Below are 18,496 nucleotides of genomic sequence, written 5' to 3' on the forward strand. Positions count from 1 at the left end.
AGCCCCTAAGAGTAAAGCCACTAGTGTCTTAGAGAAATTAACTTAATTTGACCTGTAGATTATCCCCTTAAAGTTAACGGATATCAAAAATAACACGGTGTATAAGGTAGTTTACGTAACTGTTAATACACACAGAACAGACAAAAGCTATTACAAGAACAGATATTTTGTTACACACTCAGATAGTGTTTGGATGTTTGAAAGTATAATAAGAAAAAAAAAACTGAGATCTACTCGTATTAGAAATACTGTGTTCTGTTATTTTAAATATTTATTAAATCATGTAACCGTTTCAGCCACGGAAATGACACCAACCTCAAGCCCATGTACACCATCTCCTTGTGGGCCGAATGCTGAGTGTCGGGAACATAATGGAGCTGGTGCTTGTGTTTGCTCGGCGGGATATGACGGAGACCCTTATAGCTCCCGAGGCTGCCGCCGGGAGTGCGAAGTTAGCGACGATTGCGCACCGCAACTGGCTTGCACGCGTTTCAAATGCATAGATCCCTGCCCAGGAACTTGCGGACAGATGGCTCAATGTTCCGTTGAAAATCATGTGCCAGTTTGCACTTGTCCAAAAGGATACTCTGGTGATCCGTTCTTCCAATGTAAAGAGGTGCCATTTACTCGTAAGTATAAAATAAGTTTTAGTTAAAATTACATTTTTAATACAATATTTTTTGGTGACTCCACTTGCATAGTCATTTCATTAAACTACATTTCCGTACCTACCAAGTTTCAAGCTGATGCCATTAACCATTGAGGAGTTCCGTCCTGCGGAGACGACTCTTGCTCGTGATGTTGATCTTATGACACCGAATGTAGTGGCATAATTCAGATTACCACACACTTCCAGTTATATTTTACGGTACCGTACTATTTTTTATTGGGAACTATATTTTCTGTCACTTAAATTTAGATTTGTCACTAAATATAAGCTACCGTACAACGGCTAACCGATAGTGTCTTTTCCAACCTCGACATTGGCGGAATCATCGATAGTATCGATGGAGCTATACTTTTAAGAATTGAATTGAATTGAACTGTCACTAAATAAACTGCGATACCCTGATTATAATATCTATCCATTCTTTTAGGTAGCCATTTCAATATTGTTTGGTGATTCAGTTTTTGTGACACATCTATTATTTTGGAACCTAATATAATTATTTGATGATCAATATTATTTCCGAGAAAATTTTAAATAATATTTAGGTAACCATTTTAATATTACTTGGTGATTCAATTAAGGTGACAGATCTTCTATTTTAGGAACAAATATTATTTATTAGGTCGCCGAAAATGCATTTTATAGGTGATCAATAAAATCATACCATTTTTATTTTGTATTTTTTTTATTTCTGAATACATTTCGTATGTCCAAAAACAATGAATATTTTTGTGAACAAATGCGCTAAGTACCCATTATACCTACGTTGAAGATGATAAATATACATTTTAAAACAAGGGAGAGAAATAGAGCCGATACTTGATGTATTTGTACCTGAGGAGTTTAGCCACCCGAGTTTTAGTGAGGGTTTATAAATGGCTTTTAGTCTTGAGGTGAAAACTTCTTCAATGTTATTGCAATGCCGCGTAACCAACAATGGCTAATGCCACGTACCTGACTAGAGACAAAATAGAGCTTTAAAATTAAATGTCTTCATGTTGTATACCTACCAGGCGCGAAATCTCTTACTTTTTGTACGTTACGCCACACTCGCCACAGAATAGATGTCATATTACAAGTAGTTACGCGGCATTAGACATTGTTGTTTATGCGGCATTGTAGTAGGTATCATCGACGTTTTCACTTCAATTGCGAGGAAATAAACAAGCATTGAACAAAAAAATACAGTTCTATATCATGCGTATCTGGGAATTTTGAACACTACTGCAATAGTAATGCACTAAGTATTTCGGTTTTTATTTTGCTTGTGTGTGTGTGTGTGTGTGTGTGTGTGTGTGTGCGTGCGTGCGTGCGTGTGTGTGCGTGCGTACGTGCGTGCGTGCGTGCGTGCGTCCTTGTGCGTGCGTGTGTGTGTGTGTGATTTCAACAACTTTTTCAGAAAACGCCCATTTCTGTGAAAATGGTACAATAAAAGTGTTATAAACCATATATAAATTTAGATTGGACTTTTTACTTTTACGCCACATTTTTTTTCGAGGACGCCATATTGAAATAATATATGTATAGCCTATGTCACTTCGACAGTTATGACGAATCTAATGATATCTCATATCTTAAAATCCTGCAGCGAGGACCAAAGAAATAGACATACATACATACATACGCTCGAAAACCATAACCCTCCTTTGGGCAGTCGGGTAATAAAAACACACTACATCACAACAAAAACACAGTAAAAACATAAATAGGAGAAGAGACAGGAGGCTATATTATGGCTACAATGATTTGTAAATAATGTTGCATTTTGTATTGCAGCGCCTCCAGTTCAAAATCCTTGTGAACCTTCACCATGTGGACCAAATAGTCAGTGTAGGCAAGTTAATATGCAAGCTGTTTGCTCTTGCCTTCCGAGCTACGTCGGATCACCGCCGTTGTGCCGACCTGAATGTGTTGTCAATAGCGAATGTGATACTTCTAAAGCCTGTATCAACCAAAAATGTGATGATCCTTGTCCTAACACGTGTGGGTTAAGAGCCCATTGTCAAGTGAAGAACCACAACCCCATATGCTCGTGCGCAGTCGGCATGACTGGTGATCCGTTTACCCAATGCTATCGTAAGTATTGAATTAACCGAGTAGATACGTACTATCAAATTAAACTGATGCATGACAGATTTTATCCACGGGCAAGGTACCAGAAGACATTAGAGTCAAGTTTCAGAGTCAATGGAAAGTTTTAAAATTTTGTAAAAAAAACGGTCAAGTGCGAGTTGGATCCCCGCACCGAAAGCTCCATACATCTCTAAAAAAATAAAACTGACTAGGTCTACATACCTTTTTACGAGTAAGCTCATAAATTACAGCCGTAAACAAAACGGTTTTTGAATGGGATTCTTTTTTTTTGTTTTCGGTCTATCTGTGTAACGATTACGCTTAAAAAAATGCAAAAGTTAAAAGTGCTTTCTCATTTTAGAAATACAATTAACAACCGAGCGACCCCCATCCTGCACACCATCGCCATGTGGGCCCCACTCCCGATGCCAACTGTTGGCTAGTGGACCAGCATGCTCGTGCTTACCTGGATACGTTGGTTCACCACCATATTGCCGCCCAGAGTGTACCATAAACTCGGAATGCCCAGCAGAATTAGCGTGTGTGCGACAGAAATGTGAAGATCCTTGTCCAGGATCATGCGGAATAGATGCTAACTGCCATGTCTTAAATCATGTAGCTGTTTGCATTTGTAACGATGGTTTCACAGGAGATCCATTTTCAAGATGCTTACCAATCGTCCCAAATGGTATGTTCTTTTATTGATATATACTCAGTAATTGATGTGTGTGCGTGATTTTGTAAAAATTTGACATTAATGACATTGTAATAAGAACCATGGCACGCGTCATCGTAAATGACTCTACCTATAGGTGCACATCACAAGGCACATCATTCAAGACTGTCTTTTTGTATTTTTTTTTAATGTATGAGTTTTTTGCGTCGTTTTGAATCATGAACTTTTTTCAATTCTGACAATTTAAGGGTTAATACAATCTGTAACTTTTTTTTGTAGATGCCAGTACACCACCACCTTTGGATCCCTGCAATCCCTCACCTTGTGGACCAAACGCTCAATGCAACAATGGTTTTTGCACATGTTTACCAGAGTACCTTGGAAATCCTTACGAATCATGCAGACCGGAATGTACCGGAAGTCAAGAATGTCCAAGAGATAAAGCTTGCTTCAGAAATAAGTGTCGAGATCCATGCCCAGGCGTTTGTGCTCAAAATGCCAAGTGTGACGTTATAAATCATATACCATCTTGCTCATGTATGACTGACTATACAGGAAATCCGTTTACTCAGTGTCGACCAATTCCTAAGGATCCCTTCGATCAAAAGGATCCATGTCATCCATCACCATGTGGTCCGAATAGTAATTGCAGAAATGTAGAAAATACAGCTGTATGTGCATGCGTTGATGGATTCCAGGGGGTTCCACCTGCCTGTAGACCAGAATGTATTATCAGCTCAGAGTGCGCGTCCACTAAAGCATGTGTCAATCAAAAGTGTATCAACCCTTGCATTAATGCATGTGGCCACGCTGCTAGATGTGAAGTAATTAATCATAGTCCTATATGTAGCTGTAATCCCGGACAAACTGGAGATCCTTTTAAAGGCTGCTACGAATTTCCCGTCATACTGTTTGATCCCGCTGAAAACGTTTGTCATCCGTCTCCTTGTGGTCCAAGTGCAGTATGTACGGATAGGAATGGAAAAGCAAATTGCAGGTGCATTGAGTACTATATTGGACAGCCACCGAATTGCAGACCAGAATGTGTTATCAACCCTGACTGCCCTTCAAATCAAGCTTGTGTACAAAACAAGTGTAAAGATCCATGTCCAGGTTCATGCGGAGTCAATGCTGAATGTAACGTTGTAAGCCACACTGTTTCATGCAGTTGTAGAGAAAAATATACTGGCAACCCGTTCTTACAATGTGTACCCGAAACGGGTAAGTTTTATTTTGAAAAACGTAACTTTTAAGCTCTGCGCCAAGTAATTATTTATTTAACGGACTTTGTTTTTGTTAGTAAAATATTTTTTTGCTAATGTAATTTTTTGAAGTTGATGTAAAACCACGTCATTTTCTATGCTGATTGCTCTTTAATTATTTAATTACATTGAGGGCGATGAAATTAATTTTGCTCCCGAAAAATTAATTAATGAATAGATGAATGATGTAGGACTTCAGAATAGCTGAATATTTTTTTAATATTAAGATTTAACATAAATACAAATTATTACGAATTCAATTGAAACTAACACTATTTTACTTGTATTTCAGTACATGACCCACAACCATGTATTCCATCACCGTGCGGAGCTAACGCATTATGCACACAACGGGATGGCGCTGGAGCTTGTTCATGTCTAGAAGGCTTCCATGGAAACCCATACGATGGCTGTAGACCTGAATGTGTTTTGAGTTCCGATTGTTCTGCTGATAAAGCTTGCATTAGAAATAAATGTGCAGACCCTTGCCCCGGCATTTGTGGATCGAATGCTGAATGCACTGTTATTAATCATGTTCCATCCTGTGCGTGTGTTAAAGGATATGCCGGAAATCCATTTGAAAAATGCACTAAGAATGAAATCGGCCCTATCAGACCATGCCAACCATCGCCATGTGGACCCAACAGTATTTGCAGAGAAAATGGCGGGCTCGCTTCATGCGAGTGCCTTCCGGAGTACAAAGGTGCGCCACCAGATTGCCGACCCGAGTGCACAGTTAGCAGTGAATGTCCACCTGACCGTGCTTGCCATAAACTAAAATGCTCAGATCCATGCCGAGGAACTTGTGGTTTAGGGGCACATTGTCAGGTCATCAATCATAGTCCGTTATGCAGTTGTCCTGCAGGAACTAACGGCGATCCATTCTTCAGATGCCATGAACCGACTGAAAGTGAGTCACTAGGACCAATCCAGCCATGCCATCCAAATCCATGCGGGCCTTACAGCGAGTGCCGTGCTATCGGTAATAGTCCTTCGTGCTCGTGTCTCCAAGGCTACATAGGTGGCCCACCAAACTGTCGACCAGAATGTGTAGTTAATACGGACTGTCCATCACATCAGGCTTGTATTGCCGAAAAGTGTACTAACCCATGTGAAGGCTCTTGTGGCTTTAGAGCTGAGTGCCGTGTCCATGATCATATACCGATATGCAGTTGCCCAGGAGGTTACTCTGGGGATCCGTTTATACAGTGCTCTGAATTCGGTAAGCATAAACATATTTTTATTACATTTATAGTTATGATCATATCGACATTAGAAAAGGATTGAACACATATGTCGTTTTTGAATTATCTATCTAATACCTTAAAACCAGCAATTCTTGCATATATATATTTCGGGGATCTCGGAAACGGTTCCAACAATTTCGATGAAATATGGTATGTAGGGGTTTTTAGGGATGGAAAATCGATCTAGCTTGGTCTTATCTCTGGGAAAACGCTTGTTATCCAAATTTAGCCCGAGCAAAGCTCGGTCACCCAGGTGCTAACACGACAAAATGTGACATTAGCAACGGTAGAGTGTGCAGGCAAATGAAAATACTTATTTCAGTTCAGTACCAAAATGTTCTAAAGCTTGGGAGAAAACATAAATTATATTATTACCTAACTAGCGTTTACCCGCGGCTTCGCATGCGTAAATCATTAATACAGCAGTTGAATTGTAATTCCGGGATATTATTAAATTGTCATGGGAATTCCCTAAAATTACATCGTGGTTTTCATTAAAGTTAAATTAAAACACCCATGCCAAATTTCATGACTCAACCCAGCGGTTGTTATTTCGAGATTTTATCCCTATCCCGTGGGAATACCGGGATAAAAAGTTGCCTTTGTGTTTTATTCCAGATGTCCAGCTATCTTCATACCAAATTTCATAACTCTAAGCCCAGTGGTTGTTAGTTCGAGATTGTATCCCTATCCCGTGGGAATATCGGGATAAAAATTGTTTTAATCCAGGTTATAAACTAACAATTTTGCTAAATTTCATCCAAATCTGTCCAGCCGTTTCAGCGTGAAAAAGTAACAAACATACTCACTCACAAACTTTCACATTTATAATAATTATTAATAGGATATTCAAATTACATTACCAAGTTAAATAAAATACAAATGATGTAATTATTACAGGATCACTGTTCAATGCTTTACCGAGAATTATGAAAAAGAAAATTATGGGGAAAATAATGTCAAGTCTTGACAAATCCCATGCACTTAATATTATAAATGCGAAAGTTTGTAAGTCTATTTGTTCGTTTGTTACTTCATCACATCCAAACCACTGAACTGATTTGGATGAAATTCGGTTTACAGATAGTTTGAGTCACGGAAAAGGACATAGGATAGATTTTATCCCGAAAAAGTTCCCGCGGGATAGCGATAAACGAATTTTGCGCGGACGGAGTCGCGGGTAATGGCTAGTACTTTATAAGTTTATGCAACTGTTACGTAATAAAATTTAAGGATAAAACAAGAGTGTTTTAAAGCTTAATTACGTACAAGTTGCGTTCAATATTTTATCAACTTCCGCACATCTTATAAGCACTCTAAGATAAAATGGGTTCAGAAACCGATGACAAATGACCTGCATTGCTTTACTTGCATGTGCTACCAGTAACATATCCATAGGTGTTAAACAAATATGTACTTAACACATAAATTCAAACGGATAAAGAAATTATTTTTTAACAAACTTTAAACAACAACACATAAAACAAAACAACAAACAAAATGACAACAGTATTTATTGACGGCAAGACAAATCTCTGTCACGAATGTTTTTTTTCAACAGACAAATCAATAAAGTCCTTATTCTTATGTTGCTCGAGATCAAATTGTCGTGCACTTTAAGGGTTCAGTTATCCTTTTTGCATCATTTTATCCAGTAGGTAACTTATTGTTATTGCAAGCTTTTCTTTAGCTTGCCCATAGCACTAAGCTTATTTATTTGAGTCAAATCTTAGAAGCTAAAGTTGACCCACTTCCTGTGGTCAGATTGACTTTTTGGCATACTTAAATATGTAAATCTGGTGACAAATTGACAATATACTAATCTGGCAGTGAGATCCTAGTAGATATATACACATAATCCCAGTAGATATACACATCATCATAATCATATGTATGTACATGTATACAGTAGGTATACCGACACTTTTTCGAATTGTAATTTACCTTACATCGTTTTTTTTTTCAGTGAATCCTACTCCCGCACCAGACGCTTGCAACCCGTCCCCTTGCGGCAGCAACGCAATTTGTGATGCAGGCAGTTGTACTTGTTTACCTGAATATTTCGGTGATCCTTACGTAGGATGTCGTTTAGAATGCAGTACCAACGGTGAATGTTCGCCAACACGTACCTGCCAAGGAGGGAAGTGTGTAGACCCATGTCCTGGTGCTTGTGGGGCTGGGGCGGTTTGTTCAGTGAACAACCATATTCCATCTTGCTCCTGCTCACCCGGTACTTCAGGAGATCCGTTTGCATACTGTACTGAAACAAGACAGCCACCAACAGGTATTACGCTCAGTATCTTAAATTAAAATAACAATTTAGTGCATTTTGCAACTCAGACCTAGCAATATTAATTATTGACATGGTTTGAAAACAATATATTTTTAATATTGGATCAAAATAAGTCAGATTTATTTAGCACTACGCTTTTTCTTTTAGGTTCGTTTTGTTTTAGGTAATTGAACATTCTTTTTATTCGCTTATGTATTTTAATTTCAAGAACCGCCCCGTTCGCCGTGTTCGCCCTCACCATGTGGTCCATACAGCGAGTGCACAGTGAGCGCAAATGGCGCCGCTGCGTGCTCGTGCCGCACCGGACACGTGGGCTCGCCACCGTCCTGCCGGCCCGAGTGCCTCGTTAGCGCAGAGTGCAAGCTTCAGCATGCGTGCGTTGACCGCCGCTGCCGCGACCCTTGCGAAGGCGCGTGCGGTCGTGGCGCGAGGTGCCAAGTAGTCGCACATTCACCGATCTGTACCTGTAACGACGGCTTTACTGGTGATCCATTCGCGTACTGCTATCCTATACCAGGTATATTTTGTTCGACTACCTGCACTATGTAATTACAAGCCTTACTTTTCGTACGGTAATTTATCATTTCTTTACTTATTTTAGTTAATCAATTGCCACCGGAGGATCCATGCCTGCCTTCGCCTTGTGGGCCAAACTCGATGTGCATAAAATCAGCAGAAACACCTGTGTGTAGTTGCCAGCCAGGCTTCATCGGCACTCCACCAAATTGTCGACCCGAATGTACCATAAGCGCAGAATGTCCCGCAGCTTTGGCCTGTGTGGCCCAGCGCTGCAAGGACCCGTGTCTACAAGCGTGCGGCCCACGCGCTATCTGCTCGGTGGTTGACCACCGCGCGTCCTGTGCATGCGAACCTGGTCTCGAAGGCGACCCATTCCAGGGTTGTATGACACCAAAAGGTAAGAAAACCATTTACCGTCAAACGATGGTAATAATTGTACAGACAAAGTTAGAAACTTTACACAAGCTTCAAAATTGTAAGGAGACCTGAATCCAGTTCTTTTTTAGCTACATGTGTTTTTATTCATGCCTCAAGTTCTACTTAAAATTTGTATATTATTTGTAAGGAATATTGCAGCGTATTCAATCAAACTTGAATCATATTTTAAAGGTATTGTCATGTTTCATGTTAGTCAATTGATTTTCGTGGTGAATTTATGTGCAGTATTAAAACATATAGATGCAAAATGCATGTAACCCTCTGCTTTGCGAAGCGTGATAATTCATGCTTGGATAAAATGTGCTTATTTAAAATATTCGTCACGCCTCACACGGTCTAGGTACTAATTAAAAGTAATAGTTCGGTGTCGTTGTTGTTACTTCAGGATTGAGTGATGACCATGCCCATCGCTTGGTTTGTGAGTAATTTCAGCAATGCTGTAACTATCCATGTGCTTTAAAGTTATAATTAAATCATCGGAGCAGGATCGCGAAGATAGGATCGTTAATCATTGGATTTAGAAAAAGCTTCTAGGAGGGTCGTAACATCCTGATATAACTATATGTGTAGGAAATTAATGCCTTTGCTTAAGAACGGAGCACGCGGAGATAACCTAGCACTTACAGTAAGCTTAGGCCGTTGCCGTGACGGCCGCTTTTGGATGGTGCCGCTAGAGATAGTGACGCCGCCGCCGGACTGTGGAGAACACTAAACGTCGCCGAGCCCAGCAAGCTTCGACTAACGCTTCTGTCCGAGGAAGTGCTTCTACGGTGTCTGGCTGTTTATTGGTAAGTGAATTCAAATTTTATGAATATTTCAGTTCCACCTATGAATGAATACCTTAACCCTTGTGAACCGTCACCGTGTGGTGCGAATGCAGAGTGTAAGGTACAAGGAAACGCTGGATCGTGTACATGTCTTGTCGACTATACTGGAGATCCCTATCAAGGTTGCAGACCTGAATGCTTAGCCGACTCTGACTGTCCTTTAACAGCTGCATGTTTCAAAAACAAATGTACAGACCCCTGTCCAGGAGTGTGTGGATACAACGCAGAATGCTATGTTGCAAATCACAAACCAGTATGCAATTGTAATACAGGCTACACAGGAAATCCATTCTCAATGTGTACTCCAGTCCCTGGTAAGATTTTTTTGAATCTATTGATGAAAAATATATAATGTTTCCTTATACTTTTCAAATACTCACATTAGGTCAATATACCTATGTCCAGCCGCCAACCCTCCTCCTAACTGAAAAATACTGAAAATTCAAGAAGCTTTAATATCATATTGTGATATTAGGAGGCCATTAATAATTATTGAGGCTATAGATACATTTACTATTATTAAATTATACTGTATAAAAGGTGTACCCTTATGTATACCGTGTATTTTTTTAATTTCTTTAACTTCAATCCATTTCTAGTTAACTATTTATGTTAAAATGTACTGTATGTATCAACAATATTACCGTTCAAATTTAAAATAAAAATAAATAAATATCACGGGACAATTCACACCAATTGACCTAGTCCCAAAGTAAGCTTAGCAAAGCTTGTGTTATGGGTACTAAGCAACGGATAAATATAATTACATAGATAGATACATACTTAAATACATAGTAAACACCCAAGACCCGAGAACAAACATTCGTATTTTTCATACAAATATCTGCCCCGACACGGGAATCGAACCCGGGACCTCAAGCTTCGTAGTCAGGTTCTCTAACCACTAGGCCATCTGGTCGTCTAAATCGTGTCGTCGGTCGTTCAAATTTAAATTTCCACTACGCAAGAAAATTAATAACAGCAATAATTTCCTCATCCTTCACTTTTACTTACAGTCACAAATGACATATTCCAATGGCATTTTCATCAAAATTAGCCCCGTGATCTGACAAATGAATGTTTTCTATGTTTTAACTAGTACGTGTTAAATACATGTTTACCTAATGATTGTTTCTATAACAAAGCCCAACAAAGCACAAGTTTAGATAGGTACCTACACTACATACTAGTAGTTTCATAGAAAAACTAACTTCATTTGAGCCCATCATTTCTTTAATTTAACGGACCTGTTTGTTTGTTTAAATTTATACAATTATTTTACAGGTGTATAATAATAATAACATACATAATATATGCAAAATATTTTACAGGTGACGTTTTGGTAGTAAATGTTTGCAATCCATCACCTTGTGGTTCCAATGCGATTTGCAAAGAAATAAATGGACAGCCAGTTTGTTCCTGCATGACTAATTACATTGGAAGTCCACCTAATTGTGCACCTGAATGCGTTGTGAATTCGCAATGTAAGACAAATAGAGCTTGCGTTAATCAAAGATGCGTCAATCCTTGTCCGAAACCATGTGGACAAAACACAGATTGTAAAGTCATAAATCACAGTCCAGTTTGCTCTTGCCGATCTGGATATTCTGGAAATCCATTCACAACTTGTTTACTTGTATCTCGTAAGTTGTAATCTTATTAGATCATATACTACTCCGTCGTCACAAATCAATCTTAAAATTTAATGACTTTAAATTTATTGCAGCTAACATACCAAGTCAGTCACCTCCATCAGATCCTTGTATGTCTTCACCTTGTGGCCCATACGCCGAGTGTCGCAATATTAGAGGCTTAGCGTCTTGTTCGTGTTTACAGTCTTACACTGGTTCTCCACCTTTCTGTAAACCTGAATGTATAGTGCATTCTGATTGTCCTAGCAGCAAGGCTTGTGTAGCAGAAAAATGTCAAAATCCTTGTGAGGGTTCTTGCGGACTTTATGCCAATTGTTTTGTGAATAATCATGTACCAGTATGCTTGTGCCCAGACGGATACGCTGGGGATCCTTTCAGACAGTGTATACCTAAACCAATACAAGGTAGGCATAAAGACATTTTACAAAATTTAGACTTTACTTAACTCTAAATTTTGTAACATAACTTCTGAATAAATCAATGACGTACTCTTAATTAATCATGTTTGCTTATTTTCTTTACTAGATATTACTTCACCAGTGCCGTTGAACCCGTGCGAACCAAGTCCGTGTGGTCCAAATACAATATGCAGCAACGGACTTTGTTCGTGTAAAACTGGATACCACGGTGATGCCAATCTTGGTTGTAGACCGGAATGCGTTTACAATACAGACTGCCCCCTCGACAAAGGGTGTCAACAAAACAAATGTGTTAATCCATGTATTAACACTTGCGGAAACAATGCTGTTTGCGATGTTCATAATCACATACCGATGTGCACATGTCCGAAAGGTAGAACTGGCAACGCATTTGTGGAGTGCAGGCCATCTTTAGGTAAATATTTCAAATACTTATTGTCTGAACATAATGATTTGCTTTGAATAATGAATTCCACATGATGTATTATATTGAATTGTAAACCTCTTATGTACATAAAAATACATTAAATTAACAGATAACAAGATAAATAATAAGATGTACAAAGGCTATCTTGATGATTGACAGGATATCGAAAACAAGAGTAGACACTACAATGAAAGAAAATACATAATAATAATACCAAAAAACTAATGTTCAATGTATACCTATTGCAGATTCTTCTACGAACCCGTGTAATCCGTCGCCATGTGGACCCAATAGTCAGTGTCGTCAGTCGAATGGTCAAGCGATATGTTCTTGTGTGCCAGGTTTCCGAGGAAGCCCACCAACTTGTAAACCAGAGTGTGTAGTTAGTTCAGAATGCTCACTAAAAGAGGCTTGCAATAATCAAAAATGTGTCAACCCATGCATTGGAGCTTGTGGGGTCGGAGCAGTCTGTGACGTTATTAACCATAACCCGATATGTACATGTCCGCCTCTATTTACTGGCGATCCGTTTATGAGATGTATTATTAGGGGTAAGTATTTTTTGACGTATTTATCTAAGAATTTCGGCAGTTTAATTAATAATTTAAATCATCACCTTGGAAATACCTTCTCGGAATATACATGCTTCAAAATTGAAAGGATGATTGTCTCTTTTTTTTACAGTTCCGACCGAGGTGGAAGTTAATCCATGTGAACCATCGCCTTGTGGACCCCATTCAGTATGCAAGATAAATGGGAATAATTTTATATGTGCTTGTTTACCCGAGTACAAAGGTATCCCTCCTAATTGCCGACCAGAATGTATAAGCAACAACGAATGCGACTATAATCTCGCTTGTCAGAACCAAAAATGTGTTGATCCATGTATTGGTACATGTGGACTAAATGCAGAATGCAGAGTAGTGAGTCACTCGCCTATGTGCATTTGTCAAGTGGGGTATAATGGGGATCCGTTTTCACACTGTAAGCTTCAGATACTTCCAGAAGTCCCAGAGATTTTGGCTCCATGTAGCCCTAATCCATGTGGACCGAATGCTCGTTGCAGAGAACAAAACGGCGTCGGGGCCTGTCAATGCTTAGATGGGTATACCGGTAATCCATATGAAGGATGTCGGCCTGAGTGCATAGTTAATTCAGATTGCCCACTTAATAAAGCTTGCTCTGGAATGAAGTGTCTAGATCCTTGTCCAGGAACATGCGGATCAAACAGTCTGTGCCATATATCTAATCATATGCCAATATGTACATGCCAACAAGGGTACACGGGAAATCCCTATAACTACTGCATCGTCATGGAAGAACGTAAGTATTAAAAATGTATCTGCTAGTTAATTGTACCTCAAAACAAGTGATCTAATATTTTACATACATCTTGCAGCAATAACGCCCGAAACTGTTCCTTGTAATCCTTCACCGTGTGGAGCTAACAGTCAATGCAAAGAAATAAATAGACAAGCGGTGTGCTCTTGCTTGCCAAACTTTATCGGCTCGCCACCAAACTGTAGACCTGAATGTGTCGTTAGTTCAGAATGTCCGTCGAACTTGGCATGTGTAAATCAAAAATGTTCTAACCCATGCCTTACAGCCTGTGGTGTAAACGCAAACTGTAACGTGATCAACCATAGTCCTATCTGTGTTTGTAAGCAAGGCTTAACAGGAAATCCTTTCACGAGGTGTTATCCACTAATAGGTAAGTCTTTAATTTTTTTAACGATCAGGTCGATTAAAACTGTTTGTTGTACCTACCTAACTACTACAATTTCAAATTCATACAATATTAATAAGGTTGTCCATCGCCATTCAGCGTGGTAACGCGACCAGTTTGATGGGTACCTTTACGCCAGGGACAACTCGAGGGGGCCATTTTGACTGGGCTTAAGATCTTCTTAAGTTAAGGATGTTTTTTTATTTGTATTCTTTTCTTTACAATAATAAAATCCCAATTCAATAACTAGTTCGTAGGAATTGTGGCCGAGTACCCTCCGCGAGTACCTGTTAACATGTGGTGCTGCATCACACAGGTACAGGTAAATCAGCAGCCGATTTTATCAAATTAAACCAATTTACTGTTTTCGCTCTAAACAAAGCAAGAATCCTTGACAAGTGTACCTATGTACCTACGTAGTTTTATGTACCTTATGAATGTATGTATACATATAAAGCACGTAAATACATAGAATCATCCATGAGGGAAGAACAACACAGTCTCGGTCTTTCTAAATTCGTATTATTCTTTATTTCATGAATATCTTTATTACAGTGTCCCAACCTCCAATGCCGCCGGCAAATATCGATCCATGTCTATCATCGCCTTGTGGCCTGTATGCAGAATGCAGAAATGTCGCAGGCGCCCCATCTTGCGCTTGCCAACCTTATTATATAGGAAACCCGCCCAACTGTAGGCCCGAATGCACAACGAATTCCGAATGCCCAAGTAACCAAGCATGTATAAATGAAAAGTGTCGCGACCCATGCCCCGGAGCTTGCGGCCAGAATGCTCAGTGCACTGTTTACAATCATATTGCCCAGTGTGGTTGCTTTGATTCTTACACTGGCGATCCTTTCACTCAATGCCAACTGATGCCAGAAAATGACGGTAATATTTTTTTCTGGTGCATGAAATCCGTGTTTTTTTTTCTCTAAGCTATAGTAAATTGATTTCTGTGGATAAATTAACCTAGCTGTTCACTTCATCTGTGTATGCTATCTGACGTGAACAATGCATTTCTTCGAGAGTAAAATATCTAATATATAATATGAAGCCGGGGTGGCCTAGTGGTTTGTAGTATTTTGTAGTTGTGTGGTAGTGGTGGACCTATCGCCTCTCAAGCAGAAGGTCGTGGGTTCGAACCCCGGCTAGCACCTGTGAGTTTTTCGAAAATCATGTGCGGAAATACATTTGAAATTTACCAAGAGCTTTGCGGTGAAGGAAAACATCGTGAGGAAACCTGTATAAACCTGCAAAGCAATTCAACGGTGCGTGTGAAGTTGCCAATCCGCACTGGGCCCGCGTAGGAACTATGGCTCAAGCCCGCTTGTTCTGAGAGGAGGCCTGTGCCCAGCAGTGCGACATATATAGGCTGGGATGGTATGGTAAAATATCTTATGTGTTAATCTAGGTTAAGCGCTATCTATATGCTTTTTATCCAAATTCGTTGAGCCGTTTTTGCATGACGGAGTTACAAACATAAGAACTAATATTTATTAGGTATAAATTTGAATAAGTTTGTTTGTTACGTTTCCACGCTTAGGTAAAATATTCAACTGATCGTAACGAAATTTGGTATGGAGATAATTTGAACCCCCTGAGCCATAGGATAATCCCGGAATGTTGTAAAGTTCTCGCGGGCGCCTGATAAACGAAATCATCGCAGTCAAAGTCGCGGGTAGCGGCCAGTTTATATTAGTATGAAAGTATGAAGTAGGAATAAACTCGCAATAATATCGTTGTTAGTCAGTTGCTCAAAATTGTAAAAATTACACTAAGGCAGATTTTCAATTAAAATGTCTTATCATTCTTTACAGACACCATTTTGGAGACAAACCCATGCCATCCATCACCATGCGGAGTAAATGCAGATTGCAACAATGGTGTCTGCACATGTGTTGAAAACTATCAAGGTGACCCATACTTCGGCTGTCGACCTGAGTGTCTCATGAGCAGCGATTGCCAACAAGATAAAGCATGCATCGGAAATAAATGTAGTGATCCATGCGTTAACACTTGCGGTCGCAGTGCGATCTGCAATGTTTACAATCACGTGCCCATGTGCACTTGTCCACAAGGTTTTTCCGGTAATGCGTTCTTTGAGTGCAGGCCAGTAAAAGACATTGAAATTATAAATCCGTGCAGTCCCTCACCATGTGGCCCCAATAGCCAATGTCGAGAAATCAACGGCCAAGCAATTTGCTCTTGCATTTTGGGATATAAAGGTGCGCCACCCACGTGTAGACCAGAATGTGTAACCAGTGCAGAATGCACTCTTAATCAAGCTTGCACTAATCAACGCTGCATTGACCCATGCAAAGGAACTTGTGGAATTTCAGCGCAATGCCAAGTTATAAATCATAATCCAATTTGTTCTTGTCCACCTGGCTTAACTGGTGATCCATTTGCAAGGTGTGTCATTGAAGGTAAGATAAGAACCAAACAGAATATTTAATAATATGCATATAAAATGATTCATAATATTAATAAAAATATTTATGATATAAATATCAATATTTTAAATTTTAGATGTCAAACCACCAATTCTTCAGAATCCATGTCAACCTTCTCCGTGCGGCCCGAACTCTATATGCCAAGAAATTGGTGGGTCTCCATCGTGCGCTTGTCACGACGATTTCATGGGTACGCCACCGAACTGTCGCCCTCAATGTGCAGCGAATTCAGAGTGTCCTAATGAATTAGCATGCATAAATAACAAATGCAAAGATCCCTGTCCTGGGTCTTGTGGTACCGGTGCTGAATGTCGAGTTATCAGCCACGCTCCGCAATGTTTGTGTCCTCCAGGTTTCACTGGAGACGCTTTTACCGCATGTAGAATTCAGGATACACCACTGACACCATGTTCACCATCACCGTGTGGACCTAACGCAGTGTGTAAAGAACAGCGTGGTGCCGGCGCATGTATATGCTTACCTGAACACTTTGGGAATCCTTATGAAGGATGTAGACCCGAATGTGTAGTAAACTCTGATTGTACCACCAATCTGGCATGCATTCAAAACAGATGCAAAAATCCTTGTAATAACATTTGTGGAACTAACGCGGAATGCCATGTTGTCAACCATAGTCCAAAATGTAACTGTATTAATGGCTTTATTGGCAATCCTTATCAGAATTGTTACGAAAAACCGCATGGTAAGATAATAAATATTGCATCAAATTAAAAAATTAAACTTATTTTTTATGTTGTGTAAATACGAACCTGCAGTTACATATTTTATAATCTGATATTTTTACAGATACCACGACTGTACAAAAAGATCCCTGCGCCCCTTCACCATGTGGACCAAATAGTATATGTAAAACGTCTAACAGCCAAGCTGTGTGTACTTGTATTTCTGGCTTCTTGGGCACACCACCTGCCTGTAGGCCAGAATGTGTCTTGAGCTCTGAGTGCAATCAACAGCAAGCTTGCATACAGCAGAAGTGTAAAAATCCTTGTACAGGTGTTTGTGGACTTAATACGGACTGCAAAGTAATCAACCACAGCCCTATTTGTTCGTGTCAGCCATTATATACGGGTGATCCATTTAGTCGATGTTACCTACTACCAGGTTAATATTAATAAACAAACGTATTTTTTGACATTATTGAACTTAGGACGAATAATTTACTCAATTTTATTTCAGTTGCTGATGTTATGGCTGTTCAAAGTGATCCGTGTCTACCTTCACCATGTGGACCATTTTCTGAGTGTCGCGATGTAGGTGGCTTTCCATCCTGCGTTTGTTTACCTCAATATTCCGGTAGCCCTCCCAATTGTCGACCCGAGTGCACCATTAATTCAGATTGCGCCAGTGATAAAGCATGCATTAACCAAAGATGTACGGATCCTTGCCCCGGATCATGTGGAGTGAATGCAATATGTAGAGTGCAAAGCCATTTAGCTATTTGTACTTGTATAGATAACTACGCAGGGGATCCTTTCAACCGGTGCTCCTTAAAAGAGCCAACAGGTATTTGTTATATTATTTCATTACGTTCATTTTTAGACTATCTTTTTTTAGGGTTCCGTACCCGAAGGGTGCCAACGGAACCTTATTACTGAGACTCCGCTGTCTGTCTGTCTGTCCGTCCGTCCGTCTGTCACAGGGCTCTACCTCTTGAGCCGTAATAGCAAAGCACTTAAAATTTTCACAGATTGTATTACTGTGGCCGCTATAACAACAAATAATAAAAACAAAATGAAATAAATATTTAATGGGGGCTCTCATACAACAAACGTGTTTTTTTTGCCGTTTTT

General features: G+C 39.6%; 1 protein-coding gene across 1 annotated transcript in view; it reads left to right on the top strand.

Moving 5' to 3' along the window:
- The window catches only part of dpy (fibrillin-like protein dumpy), a 141,064-nt gene that overhangs the window by 71,560 nt on the left and 51,008 nt on the right, over nt 1-18,496 (top strand). Inside the window, exons 53-72 of the mRNA XM_074087894.1 lie at nt 297-629; nt 2,447-2,746; nt 3,105-3,431; nt 3,699-4,640; nt 4,974-5,903; nt 7,895-8,212; nt 8,430-8,738; nt 8,823-9,137; nt 9,999-10,319; nt 11,337-11,648; nt 11,732-12,061; nt 12,183-12,491; nt 12,752-13,054; nt 13,188-13,826; nt 13,903-14,214; nt 14,785-15,120; nt 16,050-16,658; nt 16,762-17,388; nt 17,493-17,807; nt 17,883-18,209. Of these exons, the coding sequence (XP_073943995.1) occupies nt 297-629; nt 2,447-2,746; nt 3,105-3,431; nt 3,699-4,640; nt 4,974-5,903; nt 7,895-8,212; nt 8,430-8,738; nt 8,823-9,137; nt 9,999-10,319; nt 11,337-11,648; nt 11,732-12,061; nt 12,183-12,491; nt 12,752-13,054; nt 13,188-13,826; nt 13,903-14,214; nt 14,785-15,120; nt 16,050-16,658; nt 16,762-17,388; nt 17,493-17,807; nt 17,883-18,209 (8,514 nt within the window). The remainder of the gene's footprint in view (nt 1-296; nt 630-2,446; nt 2,747-3,104; nt 3,432-3,698; nt 4,641-4,973; nt 5,904-7,894; nt 8,213-8,429; nt 8,739-8,822; nt 9,138-9,998; nt 10,320-11,336; nt 11,649-11,731; nt 12,062-12,182; nt 12,492-12,751; nt 13,055-13,187; nt 13,827-13,902; nt 14,215-14,784; nt 15,121-16,049; nt 16,659-16,761; nt 17,389-17,492; nt 17,808-17,882; nt 18,210-18,496) is intronic.

This window comes from Choristoneura fumiferana, chromosome 5 (genome assembly GCF_025370935.1).
Source record: "Choristoneura fumiferana chromosome 5, NRCan_CFum_1, whole genome shotgun sequence".
Lineage (NCBI taxonomy): Eukaryota > Metazoa > Arthropoda > Insecta > Lepidoptera > Tortricidae > Choristoneura > Choristoneura fumiferana.